Here is a 23,239-nt window from a genome sequence, read left to right on the forward strand (position 1 = left end):
ACATACTCATACTTTATGTCATTTATCCATTCATTAGTTGGTGAACATTGGGGTTGTTTCCACCTTTCAACTATTATGAACATTGCTGTGTTAGCTCTTTTCTGCATAACCTCCCAAGTATTTATTGAAAGAATAAATATAGAATCACATTTGCATTCCTGGAATAAACCCTCCTTGATTATTATTCTTTTGAATAGTGCACATTATTCTTTTGACACATTGATAGATTATGTTTGCTAGCACTTTACTTACAGTTTTGAATCCAAGTCACATTAGTCTGAGGTTTATCATGTTTTGATATTAAAGTTATGTTAGCTTCATGAAATGATTTGGGATACTTTGTGTAATTATTTTCCCTCTGACCTGCAACAGTATGTTAGAATTAACAATTCTTTAACATTTAGATAAAATTGAGCTTCGAATCCATCTGATCCAGATGACTTTTTCTTTCTTTCTTTCTTTTTTTTTTTAAAGATTTTATTTATTTATTTGACGGAGACAGCCAACGAGAGAAGGAACACAAGCAGGGGGAGTGGGAGAGGAGCAAGCAGGCTCCCAGCGGAGCAGGGAGCCCAATGCTGGGGCTCAATCCCAGGACCCTGGGATTACGCCCCGAGTCATAGGCAGACGTTTAAGGACTGAGCCACCCAGGTGCCCCAGATGACTTTTTCAATGGGAGAACTTTTGTTTCCACATTATTCTAGATTTTAAAAATGTTTTCTGTTTTTTCTTGGGTTAATTTTGTTAATTTGTATTTTGCTGGGAAATAACCTATTCCTTTAGATTTTAAAAGTTATTGCCCTAAGACTTAAGTCATACTCTTACTGTTCTTTTGATTGCTTAAGTATGTGTGGTCATTTCCTATTTATCAATTTCTTTGGTGTTTTTCCTTTCTATCTTTAATCAGGCTTGTGAAGATTTTATGTTATATTAGTTTTTATAAAAGTTTACTTTTGGATTTATTTTCCTATTGTTTGCTTATAAATGGGCTTGAAAATCTCTTTTTCTTTCTTTTCAGTCTAAGACTTCATCATTTTCATCCTACTTCCTTCCCCACATCATGTTTTGATTTTTTTTTTTTTTATCTATTTTCTTTGTCTCTTTGAGTTTTTTGGTCTTTAATTCTGGAAAAATCTTTGTCATTTCTAAAACTATTTACTTTATCCTCTTTCTGGGAATCCTTTTAGATAGTATTGATTTCAAACATGCCTCTTAACTTTTTCAAAATGTTTATATTTTCCACTTTTTTATTCCTTTTTCAGTGCTTTGTAAGAAAATTTCCTGACCTGTACTTACTGCTCATTAATATGGTTTTTGCTTCTATTCATTTTGCTTGTTGACTCTTTCTTTTACAAAATTTCAGTAATTTTTTTAAAAAATTGCCATATTCAATTGGTGGATATTTATTAAGTTTATTTTAAATTTGTGTTCCGTTTGGTCTTTTCACTCTGTTTTCTGTGTTATAGAATGTTCAGTTTGCCTTTGTTTCACAGAACTAATCATCCTCAAGTGTCTGGTTCTCTTTTTCTTGGAGTACCAAGTTACAAATTAATAATATTTACATGAGAAGGGTGAAAGCACTAGACTCTCATTTGTGTTTCTTCAGATGATTTCAGTGAGTAGAGGTGGGATCTGAGTAGAGGGGCTTAATTTGGAGTGATGGATGCACCTTGAGCTTTGGTTCCAAAAAGAACTTTCTGTTTCTGTGCCTAGCAGCATGATCTTCTCCAGATCCTACTGTCCTCTGTTCTATTTGTGAAGTAGGGGTGAGGGCAGAACACATAGCAGCCTTGCACGTACCCGTACATGTTATCATTTCCCAAACTGGCTGTGATCTAATGCTTTTCTGCTGTTACAATCTCCCTTACCCTCCAGATGGCAGTAGGGTGGTAGCTGAACTTTCCTGTTTCATTGCATTGTGTGGGGTGGGAATTCTCTGCCCAGAGAAATGTGAGGAATGGAAAAGGTCTTAACTAGAAAGATCTTTTCCAGTCTGTAACCCTTGGCCCTCTCTATTTCTTAGCTACTGTTTCCCTCCCGCTTTAGAAGCCAGTTACTTTTGGTATCCTTAAGGCTTCTTTTGTGTAATCTCCAGACTTGGCTGGAGGTAGGGAACCAGAAGCATATACTAGTTTAACGTCTGGCACAAGAATGGGAGCCACCGTATTTTTAAATTATCTGGTCGTGTCTTTGCCTTTCACCAAACTAAGCTCAGTTAAGGTAGGGATTGTTTCATACACCTTAGGACAGTTCGTGGTACAAACCTGGTGCCTAGTAAATGATGAAAGAATATCATTTCAAAAGGATTCTTTCATTAAAAATACAAACTTACTACCAATATAGAGCTCCCTTAATGTTGTTAAATTATGGATTTATTAAAAACTTAATTTGTATGGGAGGTTTGGGAATCATTTAGATCATTTTAGAGATGGTTGCAACCCCTCAGAGTTAAAATAAAAAGAAAACAACAGAGTATAGCATTTTAGAATTCCTGAAACATTTAACCTCTGTTAAGTGGGGCTATTATTTTGTCCCCATTTTATAGATGAAGAAGCTATAAATCAGAGAGGACAAGGTTTTACCTAAGAGTAAACAGCTAATAGGTGAGATGAGCTAATATGTGGGGCTGGAAACAAGCCCCGACTTTAATTGTTTAGGTAAGATGCTTCTTTATTCCTCAGTGCTTTCCTGTCTTGGTGGGTATTTGACCAATGGTATTGAACTGCTCTGTGCCATTCTGTCTTATCTTTTTTGCTGTGAAAATGAAGCTCATGACTTTAAAAGAGTTTAAAGCTGAAGTCCTTACAGAGGGCTTTCAGTACCCCCATATGATCTGTTTCCCTTCCCTCCTTTTCATCTTCTCTCCTCTGTTTATATTTCTCATGCCACGTTGGGCTGCTTACTATTTTTCCAACATGCCAAGCATGCTATTCACTCTACTAGAAACGCCTTCTCCCAAGTGGCATCTTCACCTCCTTCAAATATTTGTGCAAATGTAACCTGCTCAATTAGATTTTCTGTGACTATCCTATTTAAAAGTGCAAACTCTCTCACATTATATGCATTTCCCATCCTCTTTCCTTGCATTGTTTTTCTGTTCGCACTCACCACATAACTCTTCCAGTACAAGTTACAATTTATTATTTATTGTATTAATGTCTGCCTTTCCTCATTATTAAATTAGTCCAGTGCCTGGCACAGTACCTGGCTCAGTAAATGTTTGTTGAGTGAATGAATAATAGGAAGGAAATTTAATTGGTTAAACAAGACTTTGTTAGTAATACTTGTTTTTAATGAAGTTTAAAGTCCTTTTACTCAGGAGCATGCATTTGTGAAATAGTGTAGAAATTTACTTGACTAAGTTCATTAAGATTTGTTTATCAGTTTAAAGTTCCTTCTGAGTTTTAATGCATACCAATTTATGTAAAATCAACAGAGTTTCTTGGAAAAATAATATGATTCTGTGCCATACAGGTAACAACATAGAGTCTCTGTACGTGTATTTGTTTTAACAAACAAAGCAATTTAGTGTTGACAACAAAGTTAGTACTTTTAAAATACTACCTGAGATCTATTAATTACAGTTTTCTCTAGAATATTTTCCTTATGAAACCAATGACCACTGAAATCTTCAAGTAGGTAGTGATTGATGTCACATTGATATTTTTTAAAATATTTAATGAAGAATAATGTTTTCATTTTTATATTTTAGAACATTATTAGTTATAGTCCTTTTATGATTATATATTCAGTATTTGTGTTCAAATAGTAAAGTAGGAATTTTCTTGTTTCTTGATTAAACTTTGCTTTTATTTAAACATTTATTTTCTTTCTTGTAGATTTGCTTTGGGGTCACATTGATAAGAAATATGGAGCCAGCTTTGATAACTTCACCTGTGAAAGAGAGAGTCTTCTTTCTTACTAAAAAAACATAAGGAAAACAAACAAATGACCAAAGGAATCATGCCAGATGCGAACTCAACATCTTTTTGTATCATCTGTTTTTTAAACCATCAAGACAAATGGCTTGTGCTTTAAAGAAAATTATTTGTTCATCAATATTGTTTTTAGCAGTTTAAAAAAAAATCTTTTTTACCTTAACTATACAACTCTCTTATAAAATTTAATGCATATAAAAATCTTTAAGATTTCTTTTTTAGAACTTCAATGTTTATGTACCCCATTTTTGCTTGACAAAGTCGTCAAAAATTTACAGCATCAGGAAAGATATGGACTTGGAGACTTACGTTACTGTAACTGACTGCAGTGAATTTAAGTGGACAATTCAAGACATCATCCCTTTTATCATCAGAAATATCACATAAATATATAATTCTTAGCTTTAATGTAAACAAATTTTCTTGAAAATGGCATGGGTAAAATTCTTACGGAAACCTGGTGGCAATCTTGGAAAAGTTTATCAGCCTGGAAGTATGCTATCCCTAGCTCCTACCAAAGGCTTATTAAATGAACCGGGACAAAACAGCTGCTTTCTTAATAGTGCTGTACAGGTGAGACCGTGATTTCTTGTTAAATTTACAAAATTCTTTTCAGGAAATCCTTTGTTTAATGTTTCTTATAGTCTAAGAATAAAGTTATTGCCTGGAATGACTTTTTAATATCACTTTTAATGGTATCAAAAATATTTTGGCTTGGGATTTTGGTTTTTTATTATAAACAGAAATAGATATTATTTAATATAAATGGGAGGGGTTTTTGCAACAATAATGTGTCACTATGATATAAAATCTTTTGACTTAAAGTGTTTACTTAGTAAATTAAAATTATGTTTCTAAAATACATAAAATAATTTCTTTGAATCAGGTAATCTACCTGCCCCTCCTTCCCCCCCCCCTTTTTTTTTTTTAAGGAATCCGGTAGAATCCCCATAGATAGCATGGGTTGAAATGAGAATGCAGTTTTAATTCTCAGGACTCAAACTTCCTTCAGCCTCCACTGTGGCCTTAAATCGCTTCTCTGGAATCATATTTGGACACCACTGTTTTAGTGGAATTGAAGATTATTCCATTTTACTCCAATCCTTGTTGAAATTCTTTTAATTAACAAGTATGTGCTAACCTGCTTTTCTTCTTTAGGTAAATATCCTTTCTTATGTAAGATGTAGTTTTTATTCAGTAGTTCCAGATTTTGTAGGATCCTATGTCTTTCTGACCATTGACTGTATAGTAGTACTAAGGATGAGGAAGATTTAGAATATTGGAATGTTATTCTATTGACTGTAGAATATACCTTAAAAGAATTTATTTAAAATAAATCACTCTTAGATATTTTCTGTTGCTTTTTTTTTCCTCCTGAAAACAGAGTAGAAAGAGAAATATTGGTTAATTAACTCATATATAAATGAACATATCATGTGCTCAGACATCTGACTCAGACTTGTTTTCCCAGTTGTCCTCTGTCTGGGACAGATGTCAAACTTGAAAGTTCTGTAATTCATCCAGGGAAAGAGATCTAATTGGCATTCTAATATACATTGGGACCCTTAAATGGCAGTCACTGTTCTGCCATAGCCAAAAGATCCTACTGGCATTAAGTGCTATGAGAAGTGCAGGAAAATATTTATTGAACAGCACTGGATTTAGGCAAATACTGTATACCAAAAGACTTGGAATTAATGCTTTTGTTTAAATCAGGCTGTGATAAAGGGCTTCTATCACTTTAAATCTTTTTCTGTTAACCCTTTTCCAGTTCTTTTTGTTTATATATTTCTCTCTATTTCTGTCCTTTTCTTTGGCTCCCAAAATGCTGTGTGTAGTTAGTGAGACGAAAAGCATGTTATAACAGAAAATTCTGAGTAAGGACACTTACATGGTAAAGAAAATGGAGAAGTAGTCCAATGATGATATCATTGGAAAATATATATATAAATTCGTGTGTGTATGTGTGTGTATTGAGCATAAGTGAGCTGTGGAACAACCTCAGACAACCAACTATATATAACTGCAGTCCCTCAAATGAGGAGAGAGACAGAAAAATTTGAGGAAATAATGGCCAAAGACTTTCCAAATTTTATTAAAATTATAAATCCACAGATCTAAGGTGCTCAATAAACTCAAACACAAGAAGCATGAAGAAAACTATGTCAAGACACATCAATATCAAGTTGCTTTGAAGTAGTGAAAAAGAGAAATCTTAAAAGGAGCCAGAGAAAAAGGACACGTTACCTACAGAAGACAAAGAATGACAACAGTTTTTCACTAGAAATAATGCAAGCTAGAAGTCAAAGGACCAAAATCTTTAAAGTACTGAAAGGGAAAAACTGCCAACTTAGACTTCTTTAATGAGTAAAAATGTCTTTCAAAAACAAAAGTGAAACATTTTTTTCCAGAAACACAAAAGCTAAAAGAACTCACCAACAACAGACCTGACCTATAAAAAATGTTTAAAAAGGTCCTTCAAGGAGAGTAAGTGATACCAGATGGAATGCTGAATTTACATAAAGGAATGATGAGCAGCAGAAATGTTAATAAATAACCTTCATGGTAAAGATCAATGGAATGTTCATTTTTTTTCTGGTTTTGATATCAGGGTAATGTTGGCCTTGTAAAATGAGTTTGCAAGTGTTTTTCCCTCTTTAATTTTTTGGAATAATTTGAGAAGGATAATTACCAACTCTTTAAATGATTAGTAGAATTCACCTGTGAAACTGTCTGATCCTGGACTTTTGTTTGGGGGAAGTTTTTAAATTACTGATTCAATTTCATTACTTGTAATCATTCTGTTCAGATTTCCTATTTCTTTGTGGTTTGGTCTTAGAAAACATAACTGTGTTTTTTTCTAGGAATTTATCCATTTCTTCTAGGTTTTTCAGTTTGTTGGCCTATTATTATTCGTAGTAGTCCCTTATGATCCTTTATATTTCTGTGGTGTCAGTTGTAACTTCTGCATTTCTGATTTTATTTGGGTTGTCTCTTTTTCTCCTGATGAGTCTGGTGGGAGGTTTGTTGCTTTTATCTTTTCAAAGAACTAGCTTTTAGTTTCACTGTTCTTTTCTAATTTTCTTTTTTTAAGGCTCTCATTTATTTCTACTCTGATCTTTATTATTTCCTTCCTTCTGCTAACTTTGGGCTTTGTTCGTCTTTTTCTAGAGTCTTTACATGTAAAGTTAGTTTGTTTATTTGGACTTTTCTTGTTTCTTGAGGTAGGCCTGTATTGTCATGGACTTCCTTCTTAGAACTGCTTTTGCTGTACCCCATACATTTTGTAAAGTTGTGCTTCCATTTTCATTTATCCCAAGGGTTCCCCCTCCCCTCATATTTCTGAGCACTTTTTTCCCCCCGTCTTTTTATTTTATTTTATTTTTTTTTTTTTTTTAAAGATTTATTTATTTATTTATTTGACAGAGATAGAGACAGCCAGCGAGAGAGGGAACACAAGCAGGGGGAGTGGGAGAGGAAGAAGCAGGCTCCCAGCGGAGGAGCCTGACGTGGGGCTCGATCCCATAACGCCGGATCACGCCCTGAGCCGAAGGCAGACGCCCAACCACTGTGCCACCCAGGCGCCCCACCCCCGTCTTTTTATTATTCAAGTGTAAATAACACGCAGTATTGTATTAGTTTCAGGTGTACAATATAGTGATTGAACAGTTCTGTACATTTCTCAGTGTTCATCAAGATAAGTGTACTCTTCCCATCCCCCAGACTATTTAAAAGTCTTTTTTTTTTGTTTGGCTCTTTTTTCCTTGTTTGTTCATTTGTTTTGTTTCCTAAATTCCATATATGAGTAAAATCATATGGTATTTGTCTTTCTTTGACTGACTTATTTCACTTAGCATTATGCCCTCTAGTTCCATCCATGTTGGTGCAAATGGCTAGATTTTACTTAAATTTTTTCTTCGATTTGTCTACCCATTGGTTGTTTGTAATCAACATTTTAAAATGAAGTAGGATAAGGATTAATATTTAGAATAACTTTTGATATGGATTTGTTAAAAGGGGGGATAAACTATTATACTGAATAATGTATAGAGAAGTCAAAATATTTTTTCTGTAGTTTGGATCCAGCAGAACTTAAACATTTTGCTAATCCAGAAAACATTCCAGTTACATTTGAAGAGTCACTTCACTGGCCTTATAAACAGATTATGGAAGTTACTCTCTTTTGACTGAATATTTTAGAATTTTATCTGACAATACTATAATTAAGTAGTGATGACATATGGTGCGGTTTTAAATTCTCTAAGTTAAAAGCAACGTTATAATCTTTAATACCTAGCATTTATTCTGTTCTTACTTGTGTTGGTACTTACCTGAACACTATGTGTTCTCTCTAATCTAATTCTTAAAACAATCCTAAGAGGCAAGTACTGCTTTAATCTTCACTTTACTGATGAGAAAATTGAGTTTCAGAAAATATTTTGCTCAAGTCAACCCAAGAGCTGGTAAGCAATAAATCCAGAATTAATACCCAGGCAGTCTGCCTTCAAATGTTGTGTTACTAAGCACAGTGCTATGCTGCTTCCCAAGGTTGTGCTATCCTGGTCTTCATCTTGACAGATGAATGAATTCCAATGGCATGTGTTTTATGGTATGATCAGATATGTATGATGTGTAAGAAAATCATTAAACATTTTCAAGTGCTTTGCAAAAAACACTGAATTATTTGTGATAAATAAGTGGATCCTATTAGTTTTCTTTAAGAAAAAGCAGCTGTCAAAGGGAAATTCTGAAATGGCCTTTAGTTATTGAGTAATTGAAAATACAGGATATTTATTAAAATCATTTGTTTTTCTTAATCTTTGTTTCTAGTTGGGAGAAATGAGAGATCATGAATGGATTTTCTAAGTTATATTATTTGAGGAAATGATCAAAAGATATAGGGGAACTTGGAGATCTGTTTGTTGTAATGGTGATCACAGCAACAAATAGCAGCTGGTGTTCTTTGCATGCCAGTTATGTACTGGGCACTCCTCTAAGCACTTTATGTATTAGTACATATTGTTTAATCCTTACAGGAACGCCATGAGGCAGGCAAAATTATCCCCATTTCATAGTTTTCAGATTTTTTTAGAATGATTTTAAATACTGGACTGATTTTATTTAAACAATTAGTGTTTTTTGTTTGTTTTTTTCTTTTAGTAGCAAATGATGAATGGATAATTGCAGCAAATATATTCATATTATTCCTTAACTGATGCTTTTTACCGTACTGTCCCCCCATTACCGCACAGCTGACTGCTTTGTCAACATACAAGGCCACAGGACTTTGCTCACCTTTTTTTTCTGGCTGTTACATACTGACCCGTATTTGATACACCCTGGCTTTCAACTCCAATTATATTTCCTTCCCAAAGTTCAGTCTGTTCCAAGTATTATAATCACTTCCTCTTTCATTCACTGCCAAGTCCTCCATTCAGTGTCCCATGTTTCCTGTTCATTAGTTTTTTCTTAACTCTCTGGCTGTCAGTTTTTGCATGTGAATCAATAAGAATATCTTCTAAATCCTTCTTTTATATATTCACTACATGTATATAGCAGTTTCATAGTTGCTGTTAGTCTCAGTGCTTATATGTCGGATTGTGCACAAGAGATTAAAAGAAGTTATTAGCCTTCTGCAATTTAAGTCAGATCTATCTTTTATCATAGGGAGAAAAATTTTACTGTGTTTCTTCAGCTTCTTTCTTACAATTTTTTAGGTTTTATGGCAATTGGACATATTCCGAAGAAGCTTGCGGGTTCTAACTGGACATGTTTGTCAGGGAGATGCCTGCATATTTTGTGCATTGAAGGTAATCTTTTAATAGTACTGAAAAATTACTATTAATTATTTCACAAAAAAATTAATTTTATTTGGTAGTTTATTTGGTCAGTTTATTTGAAATTAAAGTTCATTGTCGGGGCGCCTGGGTGGCGCAGTCGTTAAGCGTCTGCCTTCAGCTCAGGGCGTGATCCTGGCGTTCTGGGATCGAGCCCCAAATCAGGCTCCTCTGCTAGGAGGCTGCTTCTTCCTCTCCCACTCCCCCTGCTTGTGTTCCCTCTCTTGCCGGCTGTCTCTCTCTGTCAAATAAATAAAATCTTTTAAAAATAAATAAATAAAGTTCATTGTCAAGTGACTTTGAGCTTTGAAGGTGAATTCTTAAAGTATGATTTATTCAAGTTTATGGGTTTTTTTCCCACTTTTATGTAAGGACGGTTAAAATTAATATTCTAAATAGCATAGATATGTTAGGAATGTTAATTTTTCATTATTTTAGAACAATTCTTTATTCATTTTATGAAATGGATTTTGAATTACTACTGAATTTTGTGCACTGCTGTAGTTACTGGTATTGCAGTGAACAAGGTGATAAAACTTCTGTTCTCATGGAGCTTATATTCTTTTTTTTTTTTTTTAAGATTTTATTTATTTATTTGATGGAGAGAGAGATAGCCAGTGAGACAGGGAACACAAGCAGGGGGAGTGGGAGAGGAAGAAGCAGGCTCCCAGCAGAGGAGCCTGACGTGGGGCTCGATCCCAGAACGCCGGGATCACACTCTGAGCTGAAGGCAGACGCTTAACAACTGCGCCACCCAGGCGCCCCGGAGCTTATATTCTTGAAGGGGAGGAAAAGATAAGTAAGCAAAGTATAAAGTATGTTACATGATAATAACTACAAAGGGGGGGGAATAAATCAGGGAAATGGAATAAAGAGTATTAAATAGTCAGGAAAGCCTCACTGGGAAGGTTTAAACCATTACCTGGAAAAGATGATGGAGTGAAGCATTCCAGGCAAGCAGGGAAACAATAACTGCAAAGGCCCTGAGATGAGTGTGCGTGACACATTCAAGGAAACCTGGGTGGCAGAAGCTTTGTGAGCAAGGGGGAGTGATAAGAGGTGAGCTCAGAAGTAAGGTGAGTTGTGATTTTAAAACATGTCTGCAGGGGCATGCAGGTGACTCATTTGGTTAAGCATCAGACTCTTGATTTTGGCTGGGGTCATGATCTCAGTGTCATGACATCAAGGAGCCTCACCTTGGAGGTCTGTGCTCAGTGGGGAGCTGCTTGAGATTCTCTCTCTCCCTCCCCCCACTCCCTTGGACTCTCTCTAAATAAATAAATAGATAAAATCTTTAAAAATAAAATAAAACATATCTGCAAATTCTTCTGCACTTTTTTGTTTTTTTAGAGAGAAAGCACAAGCAGGGGAGGGGCAGAGAGAGAGGGAGAGAGAGAATCCTAGGCAGGCTTTCAGGCCCAGGGCAAAGCCCGACAGGGCTTGATCTCACAGCCCTGAGCTCATGACCTGAGCTGAAATCTAGAGTTGGACACCTAACCAGCCGAGCCACCAACATGCCCCTCTTCTGCACTCTTCCTGTCAAAAGGTGGGTATGGGCTGGCCTTAAGGAATCATTCCCACCAAATAGAATGGCAGAAATGATGCTGCAGACATCTGAGGTTAGGTTAGATTAGAAAAGGTGATAAAGTTTCCATCTGGATCTGTCTGTTGGGGTGTCATTCTTGGGAGTGAGCCATCATGAGGTGAGGAAGCCAAGCTGACCACAGCTAAAGCAGAAGTCTAAGCGGATAGGCAGCACCAACAACAGCATCACCTGCTCAATGTAAGTGAGCAACCTTCAGATGGTTCTAGGTCCCAGCATTCAAACTGTCCCAGATAACTACCAGTGTAGCAGAATCAAGCTGTCCTCACCAAAATTGGTGATTTGTAATCATAATAAATGTTATTTTTAGTAACTAAGTTTTGTGGTGTTTTGTTATGGAGCAGTAAATAACTGGAACAGGGGTCCATATTGTGTAGGTCCTTCTAGGCCTTTGTGAGGACCTTGGCTTTTTCTCTTGAGTGATTTAGGAAGTCTCTGGATTGTTTCGAGTGGAAGAGTGATATAATCTGTTTTAACTAGATACAATGTTTGGACTAGATCTCTTTGGCTACTTGAATGAGAATAAATAGAAGAGAGACAAAGGCAGAAACAGGGAGTCATGTATATATTAGCATCTCATTTATGTCTTCAAAATTTGCCCAAGAATTTAAGATTTTATTAACATGTTTCAGAGATAAACATTTCGTTCTTTTACATTATTGAATATTCTTATACACACACATACATGCAAGAAAATAAAGAGCCATTTTCCTGCTTTATTTTGACTTATACTCCTGAATATAAATCACCAAAGAAGGCAATTTTATATTCTCTTTTTTAGAACATAGCAAAATAGGGTTATTGTTAGGGGATGAAGAATGAACTTAGATCAAATTACAGTATCCCATTTTATTTATGCCACAGTCTATTTTGGATATTTTGTCCAATTGTAAAAAACGAGTATAGTTAAAATTTCTAGCCTGAATCTTTCATACCCTTGAACAATCACCTTCCTGACTGCCCACCAGCTACCCAAAACACACACATGCACACACACTCTGTCTCTCTGTCTCAGGTCCTGCACTTCAGCCAGACTGGCTGCCTTTTGCAATTTCTCAGAGCTGGCTTGCATCTTTGACTGTTTTTATTGTTACTCCTTTTGTGTAGAATGCTTTTCTTCTACATGTTTTTGTGGCTAACACCCCGTTTCCTTTATGCCAGTCCTCAAATGAGGACATCAATAAGACCTTCCCTGACTAGCCTTAGATGATAGTTAACCTCCTTCCTACTCTCAACTATCTCTATTTCTATTATAATACTTTATTTTCCTCTCGTGTTTTATTTCTTTATTTTTCTCTATTGTGTCTGTCACATTCTGACATACTGTATAATACTTACTTGCTTTCTCCTTACTATAACGAGAATGTGTGCCCCATGAGGGCGGGTTTTTGTCCTTTAGTGAAGATGCCTCACATAGACTAAGCAGTCAAAAAACAGATGACAAATGAGTGACACTCAGGTGTAGGATTAATATCTTAAGCATTATCTTGAAAAGTTAATTACCTAAATAAGAAATGACATCTGAAAATATTTTTATTTTTTCATATTTGTAATTATAGCTAAAAGATTATAGTTCTGGATATCTAATATCATTTGGCATCTTTATTCTTCAATTTTTTATTTATTTATAAATTAGGTTTTCTCGCAGTAGTGGGAACAGATTTTTTGAAATATTTTCCTCGACTACCATATATTGATGTGAAAAAAAAAAAGTTTTTGAGATGACATATCCCTCGAGCTAATTAAGAATTCAGTGTGGCCAGTCCTTACTTGGTGGGTTGCCACTGAAAACCTTTTCCCCCCACTTTCCCCCACCTAAGATAATTGTCATATAACTGGAACTTATTAAAAAAGCTTTTCTTATTTAAATTCAGTAAGGAAAATGGAAAACCAGATTAGCACCTATAATCACATGTTCTTGAATGTTTCGACTGTTTCTTAAGCTTAGCTTAGAAATAATGCTCTAAGTGAGGAAAACTGATAATTTGAAAAAAATTTCTTTAAAAATTAAAAGTAATCATTTCTGACTTCATGCAAATTGTACAGTGTCAGTTTTTAAAGGCAAATTAGTGGGAAATTTGCATTGAAGTTATTTAATTTTTGTTTACTTTTAAACCAGAGCTAGTCGTTTTCTGAGGTTTATTTAGGAAGAAACAAAAATTCTTTTATTTATTTAGGTTTATTTAGGAAGAAACAAAAAAAAGTTCATTTAAGCTACTTTTTTTGATTTTAAGATTTTATTTATTTATTTGATAGAGAAGGAGCCAGGGGAGGGGCAAAGGGAAGGGGAGAAGCAGATTCCCCACTGAGCAGGGAGCCTGATGCGGGGCTCGATCCCAGAACCCTGAGATCATGACCTGAGCTGAAGGCAGACACTTAACCGACTGAGCCACCCAGGTGCCCCAAGCTACTTTTTTTAAGGACTAGTGAGTTTCTACTAACTTTTATGTGATTATATATTTATTTTTGGTTAACATCATTTTAATTCCTATAGCATACTTTTAGATTTATAGCAGCTTTTCTCAGAACTCTTCCTTAAACAACTTGGATCAGAATTACGTGGGGAACAGTTTAAAAACTGCCTTCACTTCTGCATGCTCAATTAGAATCCCTGAGGATGGGAACTGAGAACTCATTTAATTCTGAGCACACTAACATTTGATTTTGAGGCTGGGGCTACCGTTTCTATACATTACTGATACAAATAATTAATCTTTATATGGAATAGAGCAAAAGACTATTAGTTTCTGGGTATAGTGTTGTGAGTTTCACTGTGTTATAATGAAATTACTGACGTGTGTCTTTAGTTGTTGGCTGTAAACTTACTGATGTACTTGATCTCCAGACAATATTTGCACAGTTTCAGCACAGTCGAGAAAAAGCACTTCCCTCGGATAACATAAGACATGCTCTAGCAGAGAGCTTCAAAGATGAGCAGCGATTTCAGTTGGGCCTTATGGATGATGCTGCAGAGTGCTTTGTAAGTATTTTTGATAATCCTTAAATCAGACTACTAGCTTGTTTTCTTTAAATGATATGAATTTTGAAATGAATGAGAAATAAATTTCTAACAGTGGAAATGAGTCATAACTGCTCATTGGATCCCTGTCTTACCTGCCCTTCAGAGCTCAGTTTAAGTCCATCTGTGTCTCCTGACTTTTTTTTTTTTTAAAGATTTTATTTATTTATTTGACAGAGATAGAGACAGCCAGCGAGAGAGGGAACACAAGCAGGGGGAGTGGGAGAGGAAGAAGCAGGCTCATAGCAGAGGAGCCTGATGTGGGGCTCGATCCCATAAAGCCAGGATCACGCCCTGAGCTGAAGGCAGACGCTTAACCGCTCTGCCACCCAGGCGCCCCTGTGTCTCCTGACTTTTGATTTATTTGTGCGGCTGTCATTTTTATTGGGTATTAGACTACTGGAATATTGTAAAATTTATTTATTAGCGCAAACATTTAATATAAATTATATCACTTAAGTCAGTGTTCTGCCTCTGCAGGGTTTATATGTGCAGTGCATTCCCAGCAGTAGCATTTCTCATTACATGCAATGATTCTCTTTGGGAGAGAAGCAGATCTTGGTGGGCAGCTGTTAGGGGCAGCAGTTCTGATACACCCCTGACTCTGGGTTGAGAATCACTGACTGGGGCTGATGTTCCAAGATTCTGCATTACCACCATATTGATAAGTAGAGCATTCCTCTGAATAGTAACTAAACCTTACATACCTTCTAAAATATATATGTTGATTATTAAATGTGTCAGTGTTATAGATGTTACCTATATTTAAAGAGGTAGCCATTTTTTTTTTTTAGTCTTATATCTATTTGGCAAATTCAATACATTCCTTCATCAGAAAGACACATTATTTCCCTGAAGCCACGTCCTACTAGTTCAGGCCCGTACTCTCAGCATTTAAGCCTCCTTACTTGTATTCATTCAGCCTATCCCCTTGTAGTGTTTTTCAATGGCCAACAGATTAATAAAATTTTCTTCAGATTAATCTTTGCCCTTCAGATATTCCTGTGATTCAAATCTGGACTCTCTTCTGACATTTAAGGCCATTTACTGTTAAACTCCAGTTTACCTCTTTATTTCCTCCTGGAATTTTCCCTCCTAATGAGGTGGTTCTATTCCTCAAGTATGTCTTTTAAATTCACTGGATTTCTTTTTCTTTTTCTTTTTTTAAAAAGATTTTATTTATTTGTCAGAGAGAGAGTACAAGCAGGGAGAGCAGCTGGCAGGGGAGAAGCAGGCTCCCTGCTGGGCAAGGACCCTGATGTGGGACTCGATCCCAGGACCCTAGTATCATGACCTGAGCCAAAGGCAGACACTTAACCAACTGAGCCACCCGGGTGTCCCAGAATTCACTGGATTTCTGTAGAATTTACTGTCTGTAAAATTCATTTGGCATTTATATGTTATTATCATTTTTTAAAAGATTTATTTATTTGAGAGAGCATGCATACACAGACACACAAGTTGGGGGGAGAGGCTGAGGCAGAGGGAGAGCGAGAATCCACAAGCAGACACACCACTGAGTGTGGAGCATGATGCAAGGTTTGATACCAAGACCCTGAGATCATGACCTGAGTCAATACCAAGAGTCGGCTGCTTAACTGACTGAGCCACTCAGGCGCCCCTGTTGTTATCATTTCCTTAATGAGCATCTTTACTGTTTCCTTGGACAGATGGAAAGCTCTTTGACTAGCGTACTGCTTAGCATACTTTCCATGTTGATTAAAATGTGTCAGAAACAGCACACGTAGTCATAAAATATGCTTTTCATATTTCTCGTGTTCCTAATTGATTAATTACTTAAAATATAGATATATTTTGTACAATACCAAACTTTGTAGTTTATTTTCACTTAAATGAAATGTACTAATATGTGATATGATATTTAATAGAATACCTAGAAATTTATGTTTAAATAATTGAATGGTTTTAAATTTCCCAGGGCAGAGGAGGGGGAAGTCAGCAACTTAAAAGAATCCATTGGATAAGCTTTGCTAAAAAGAAGGATTATTTGTTAAAGAAATGAATACTCTGTATCGATCTGTATTACAAATTTGAAATTTCATGTGAAATTTGTTTGCAGGGCAGATTCCTTGCATTAGGATATTAGTGTAGGTACTGTAAACCTTTACCATTGCTATTTTAATGTGAGTTATAGAGAATATAAAAATGTTCCAAGTAGGATTTTTGAAACATTAACTGCTTTTCCTTAATGTGAGAATGCTGGAAACATAGGAGACTGATGTTTTCTAATGTTAAATTTTGGTGTTAGCCACCATGAATTGATTTTTAAAGGATTTTAAATATATTTATTAAAATCATGTTACATTATAATGTTTCTTTAATTTTTTTTAAAAAGCTAATGCTACAAAAGGTGAATAATTGAACAACATTTGAAGGGTTGATTGAAGAGGAAAGCTGAAAAGCTGACAATATGTATGGCACTGTTAAACTTAACAGTTTGGGAAATCTTAAAAAGATTTTTAAATTTGTAAAGTTAAAAAGAGTTGTATAGTGTCGTCGGTAAGATTCACAACTCATTTGTCTTTTAATTTTTTAAATTAGGAAAATATATTGGAGAGGATTCATTTTCATATAGTGCCAAGCAGAGATGCAGACATGTGTACCTCTAAATCCTGTATAACGCACCAGAAGTTTGCTATGACTTTGTATGAACAGGTGAGATGGCTTAACCATTTTTTAGATATTCTGTTTGTTATTATTGTATCTGTTTGCGTACGTTCATACATATATAATATATAACATATTTAAATATCTGTAACATGTATCTGTGTTTTATGGTTGATGAACTAAACCTATGTTTTTACTGTAGTGTGTGTGTCGCAGCTGTGGAGCGTCGTCAGATCCTCTACCTTTTACAGAATTCGTGCGGTACATTTCTACAACAGCCCTATGGTAAGAACCCATTAAAGCATGTTCACCAAAGATATTAACACATAAGCACATTGAGCATTTATTTTTTAAAACCATAACATATGTGAATATCTACTCTCTGTCTTAGACCTGAGAGTGTGCTACCATCAGAGGTACTAAGTGATGTCTGTCTCAGCTAGCTGTTTCTGATTTGGCCAAAAAAGTATACTTGATGAAATTACCAAATATTAGTCAAAATTTGTATCTCTTTATATTAATAGCAAGTTTTTGGAACGTAAAGGAGACCTTAAAATGACAAGTTTAATGGTAAATGGAGCTGCACGTGATTTCTTCATTTTTGCTAAGGTGTCATCTTTGTAGTAACAGTTTTTCCGTCAACTCCACGTCCCTTCATGGTGATGGAAGCCAGGGTAAGAAGAAAAGAAAGAAAAACGTGTAATTAATTCTACGTTAGATTTATTGCATTTAAGGCCTCAACATTCCACCTGAAATAAAAATTTGCCATGTTTGCCTGTCCCCTCCCTCCCTGCCCATGAAACATTAGTGAATTAGGGATCCAAAATAATCCCTAGACTTTACATAATAAGAGTAGTTTAGACATTTTCCAACAGATATTTGAAAATATAAATATTTGATATATGATAAATGTTGAATAAAATCATAAATATAGGTATTTTGATACAAAAACAAAAGATTGATCAATAATTATCAATACATTAGTACAATAGTTACTAAATGCTATCAATATTTTTATCATTATGCAAAATGAATATTAGGTGCTTATCTGTTTCATTATATTATTAAACTTGCTGACTTTTTTGGCTATGACACAGTATTTCTTGAAAATTATTGAGTAATAGCAATTTGATTATTTGAGTGTGTTTAGTGTCTTAATATATACAGAGTTGGGGAGCTTGTTTTAGGGAAGCATTCCCTAAACTTCAGTCAATTATAGGTTCATTTTTTTTCACTTTGTATGAAAAGCAGGATGGTGTTTGAACAAGGATAGGCCACACATTAAAAACTGTAAAACTTTAAGTCTACTCTGAAACTCTCATATAAAATGACAGTGCTCTGATTCAGTATCTCATGTAACAAGAGTTGGAGCTCCATCAGTCTCTCCCTGGTCCATGCCACCAGTTGCAAGAAGCCAGACTTTGAATTCTAATTATGGTTGACCCTTCAACAACACAGGTTTGAACTGCACAGGTCCACTTAGATGCAGATTTTTCTCAATAAATACATGTAGAGTACTGTAAACGTATTGTCTTTTCCTTAGATTTTTCTTTTTTTTAAGATTTATTTATTTATTTTAGAGAGAGGGAGTGTGTGCGCACACGCACAAGCATAGAGAGGAGCAGAGGGAGAGGGAGAGAGAGAATCTCAGGCAGACTCCTGCTGTTTGTGGAGCCTGACACAGGGCTTGATCTCATAACCTTGAGATCAAGACCTCTGCTGAGATTTAGAGTCGGACGCTCAACAGACCGAGCTACCCAGGTTCCCCCTTTATGATTTTCTTAATAACATTTCCTTTTCTCCAGCTTTTTTGTAAGAATACAGTATATAATACATATAACACAAAATATGTATGTGTTAATCGACTATTATTGGTAAGGCTTCCAGTTAACACTAGGCTATTAGTAGTTAACTTTGCGGGAGCCGGGGTGTAAAAAGTTATATGCGGAGTTTGGATTGTGTGAGGGTGGCGCCCCTTACCCCATGTTGTTTAAGTGTCACCTATAATCACCTTCTTTGTATTGGTAATAAGTATTGAATACCAGTTACAGAGTTCCAGGCTTTACATAAATGATCACTTTTAATGTTAATTAGCAAAAACACTATTTTGAATGTACAGTTTGAATGAGCTTATCAGATTTAGTGCTTTCTAATATACTTGTGAAGTTCTTTAGAAGAATAGGTGCTTTTAGTTGTTATTGAATACTGTATATTAAACCATGGAACTATAAAATATATCCAGCTCTAGGGCAGTTAATATTACCACTAAGGAGAACCAGAGCATCTAGAATGGAAAGTAGTAAGGATATTTGAGCTTATATCACGTTTCTTTTTGGAAATGTTTAAATAGTTGTTTAAGGATACTTAATACCTTGATATGTAAAAATTTGATTCTAAAGTAGACTAAACAAAAAGTGGCACAGATATTCTACCTAGGCTCTAATGAAAGCACAAGCCTGGCCTAAATAGTTTTGGTTTTGACTTCTGCATTAATCAGCAAAGGCCCCTTCTGTTAGCTGAAAATGATAAACTTTGTTTCTGAAAACTTTAGGCCAGAGAGGAAGCCTTTCCAACAGTTTGTTGTTCTTGTTAGGCCAAAGTTTAAACTCAAGTCCCTACTTGTTAAATAATAACGTAAAAGACGCATTTGACTTGAAACTACCTCTAAATGGATCATCTTATTACCTCGTTCATGTAGTTCCACCAATGGTAAAATTTAGTGTTATTCTATTCTTGACCTAATTTTTTTCATCATACACCTGCCAAATTTCATAATTTTTTACTGTATGGAAATTTACTTTAAGGTTAATTTTTCAAACAGAACCTTTTTTAAGACGGAAAAAGCAATCATACCCATATTGATAACTTAGTATTTTTTATGCATAATTTGTTAGATCTTTTTAAAGTTCATAGGACACATTTGAAACTGCTTTTTTCTTTTGTAGCAATGAGGTAGAAAGAATGATGGAAAGGCATGAACGTTTTAAGCCTGAAATGTTTGCAGAATTGCTGCAAGCAGCAAATACGACTGATGACTATAGGAAATGTCCTGTAAGTATAATTTGGAAAATATTCGTGTGCTTCTATGTTTGTAAATTTGAAAGTAAACATTCAGAAATTACCATGTAAATACTAATTACACATGGACTTGATTTCAAGAATTTGTTTTTTCATAGTTATTTTAGGCAACTCTTTGTACCATGTGAGCTATTTATTTGAGCACTATTTCTTTAAAAACTCTTTGTGAAGGATTTAAGTTAATGTATACTGATTATTATTTTTTTTGAGAGAACGTGTGCACAAGTAGGTTGGAGGGGAGGGGCAGAGGGAGAGGGAGAGAGAGAATCTTAAGCAGACTCCCTGCTGAGCGTGGAGCCCTAGGTGAGGCTTGATCTCACAACCCTGAGATCATGACCTGAGCTGAAATCAAGAGTTGGGCGCTTAACTGACTGAGTCACCCAGTTGCCCCCTGATTAATTTTTTTTAAGTTCTGAAATCTATCATTTGACTAAAGAGAAAGTTTCTTTACTTTCATTTAAACATTACAAATGGTACCATTCTTTTCTAACATATTATTAATGACTTCAGTGTTCTATTTCTCATTTTTTTAGATTGAATTCTTGTTTTAACTGATTTTAAAAATACCAAAGAAGAGTACTTTGATTTAAAATAAACTTACTGTTTAATCAATAATCAGACAAATAGTTTGATAAAAGTCAATTTTAATATGCTGAACAATTAATTTATTTTCTGATATATGTAAAGATTGTTACTATTTAATACAAACTGTGTAAGGCATTACCTATGGTATATCTATTTCAGTAATTTCAAAATTTGTTTTCGTGTTTTCCTTCAGAGTAACTGTGGCCAAAAAATAAAAATACGCCGTGTTTTAATGAATTGCCCAGAGATTGTTACAATTGGTTTAGTATGGGATTCTGAGCATTCTGACTTGACCGAAGATGTTGTTCGGAATCTAGCAACACATCTTTATCTTCCTGGGGTATCTCAACTGTTTTCATTCTCTTCCTTTTTGTTTTTAAATTCTTTTAAAACATAGTGATAATACACTTTAAAACATGATAATACACTTCGTTTTTCAGAACTAAATTTTCTTTCTAAAGGAAATAACATTCAGATATAATGCTGATAAAGTTCATCAAATCAGGCTAACTGGAATGGCTTTCTTGCATAGACTAGGAATAGCTTTCAATTATAAACTCTCTCATGCTCTAATTCTGTATCACTCTAGAATGATGATGATGATACGTGTGTGTGTGTGTGTGTGTGTGTGTGTGTGTGTATGGTAATTACAAGTATAAATATTAACCTAGAAAGGCTTAAGATTCAAAAATCATCTGCAGCACTGATCTCTTAATATGCTTATTAACATCTTAATGTATTTTGATCTGGTTTATATTACAATTAAACTTTTAGATAATATGTTTAATGTATGTTCAAATATGAGATTCAATAAAAAATTATTAGGAATTGTGTAATTTATCCCACATTTCCAGTTTATGTATATAAAGTGTCAAGATAGTGGGTTACTGAACTAAATTGTAGCGAATTCATTTTATTGGAGGAATAGTAATATTAATAGTTACAGTTAATAGTAAGTAATGGTCAATAGTAATTCTATTCAGTACAATCTCAGTGGTACCTTCTATACTAATATAATATTGGATTAGGGAAGCTTGCAAAAGAAATTTTTTCATAGATAGTCAAATATGTGACTCAGCAAATTATTGTTCCTCATTTTTAAAAAGATATAGGATTAAGTATACATTGTTACTTTTTTAAACAGCTTTTTTATAGAGTTACTGATGAAAATGCCAAAAATAGTGAACTTCAACTAGTTGGTATGATCTGCTACACCAGCCGACATTACTGTGCCTTTGCTTTTCATACCAAGAGCTCCAAATGGGTATTTTTTGATGATGCAAATGTGAAAGAGGTAAGTGACACTTTCACTATCTGGGATAATTATTGTGACTTTTACTTTTTAGGAATAAATGAAATAATAATAATAATATATAAAATGTGTATTATATAATATTATGATGTAAAATAATGATTATATGTAAACATTTCTTATATAAAATAATAAATGACCTTAATGATAATAGCATTGTTAAGTTCATACTTCCTTTTATTAATTTTTGAAATCTGATTTACTTTAAAGCCAACTTTTAAACCAGTCTATTTCCAGAATAATAAAAAAGGTGACTAATGAATGTTAGAATGCAAATATGTAACTGTCAGTGATCCATATGTCTGATACATTTTGTCTGATAAGTAGTTCTGTGTATTTCTTTGTGAATGATTCACAATTGCTTTGTATAATTAGTGATGAAAATCTGCTTGTTTTTTAAATTATTATGACTTTTCAGACTTTGTATATGGTATTCAGAATTAGATATGCTTATTATATCTTTTGGTAAATAACTTATTCAAATGTTATAATATTTAAAAAACTAGTGAATAATAGTTTGTAATAAGGAGTATGTATCAGAATCACCTTTGGAACTTTTGAAAAAACCTGTACCTGCCTGGATTCTTAAATTCTCAATTTCAGAAGTGTAGAGGCCAATACCTGATTTTTTAAAAAAGTTCTGTAGGAGATTCAGATTTTGCCACGTTTGAAAACTGTTGATCTTGCAATACTATGCCTAGGCTTATTGGCTTTGAGAATTCTATTAAGCAGTAAATGGATTTAAAAGTACAGGTTATTTCATTGTTATAAGCAAATGATGTACAATTCCATTTGCTTTCATTTTAATATATAAGAAAGGCCATTTATCAGCATTATGAATTACTAAGTCAGAAGTTCAAATATTCAGTATTTAGTGGATTTCTAATGGTTTCTATGAAGGATGAACGGCTATGGAACATAGCCCCTCTGATATTAAAAATTAGAAAACCAAATAGATGAAACTACTTTTTTAGACATTAGATAGCAGGCAGTTGAACAGAAAAAAAGGAAACAAACAAGATGAGCCCTATGATTATTCCTGTTTACTGCCTACAGGTAGTTTTTACAATGCAGGGAGGCGGGACTCAAACAAAGCCTGAAAGTCTCACTGAGTTGAGGAAACCGAAATTGGAGTTCAGGGAGGCTAAGATGGCTGAAATTCGCTGAACAGATTACCAGAAAGAATACTGCACAGAGGGAAAGTTCTGGAGATTGGTAGAGGGGGCCCCTTTAATCTTT

General features: G+C 34.6%; 1 protein-coding gene across 1 annotated transcript in view; it reads left to right on the forward strand.

Annotated features, from left to right (window-relative positions):
- Positions 1-23,239, forward strand: part of USP53 (ubiquitin specific peptidase 53) — a 60,730-nt gene that overhangs the window by 11,695 nt on the left and 25,796 nt on the right. The window contains exons 2-9 of the mRNA XM_040626272.1: positions 3,840-4,511; positions 9,656-9,748; positions 14,224-14,358; positions 16,960-17,073; positions 17,228-17,310; positions 19,971-20,076; positions 20,882-21,028; positions 21,833-21,982. Of these exons, the coding sequence (XP_040482206.1) occupies positions 4,368-4,511; positions 9,656-9,748; positions 14,224-14,358; positions 16,960-17,073; positions 17,228-17,310; positions 19,971-20,076; positions 20,882-21,028; positions 21,833-21,982 (972 nt within the window). The 5' untranslated portion in view covers positions 3,840-4,367. The remainder of the gene's footprint in view (positions 1-3,839; positions 4,512-9,655; positions 9,749-14,223; positions 14,359-16,959; positions 17,074-17,227; positions 17,311-19,970; positions 20,077-20,881; positions 21,029-21,832; positions 21,983-23,239) is intronic.

The sequence above is a fragment of the Ursus maritimus genome, unplaced genomic scaffold (genome assembly GCF_017311325.1).
Source record: "Ursus maritimus isolate PB19 unplaced genomic scaffold, ASM1731132v1 scaffold_11, whole genome shotgun sequence".
Lineage (NCBI taxonomy): Eukaryota > Metazoa > Chordata > Mammalia > Carnivora > Ursidae > Ursus > Ursus maritimus.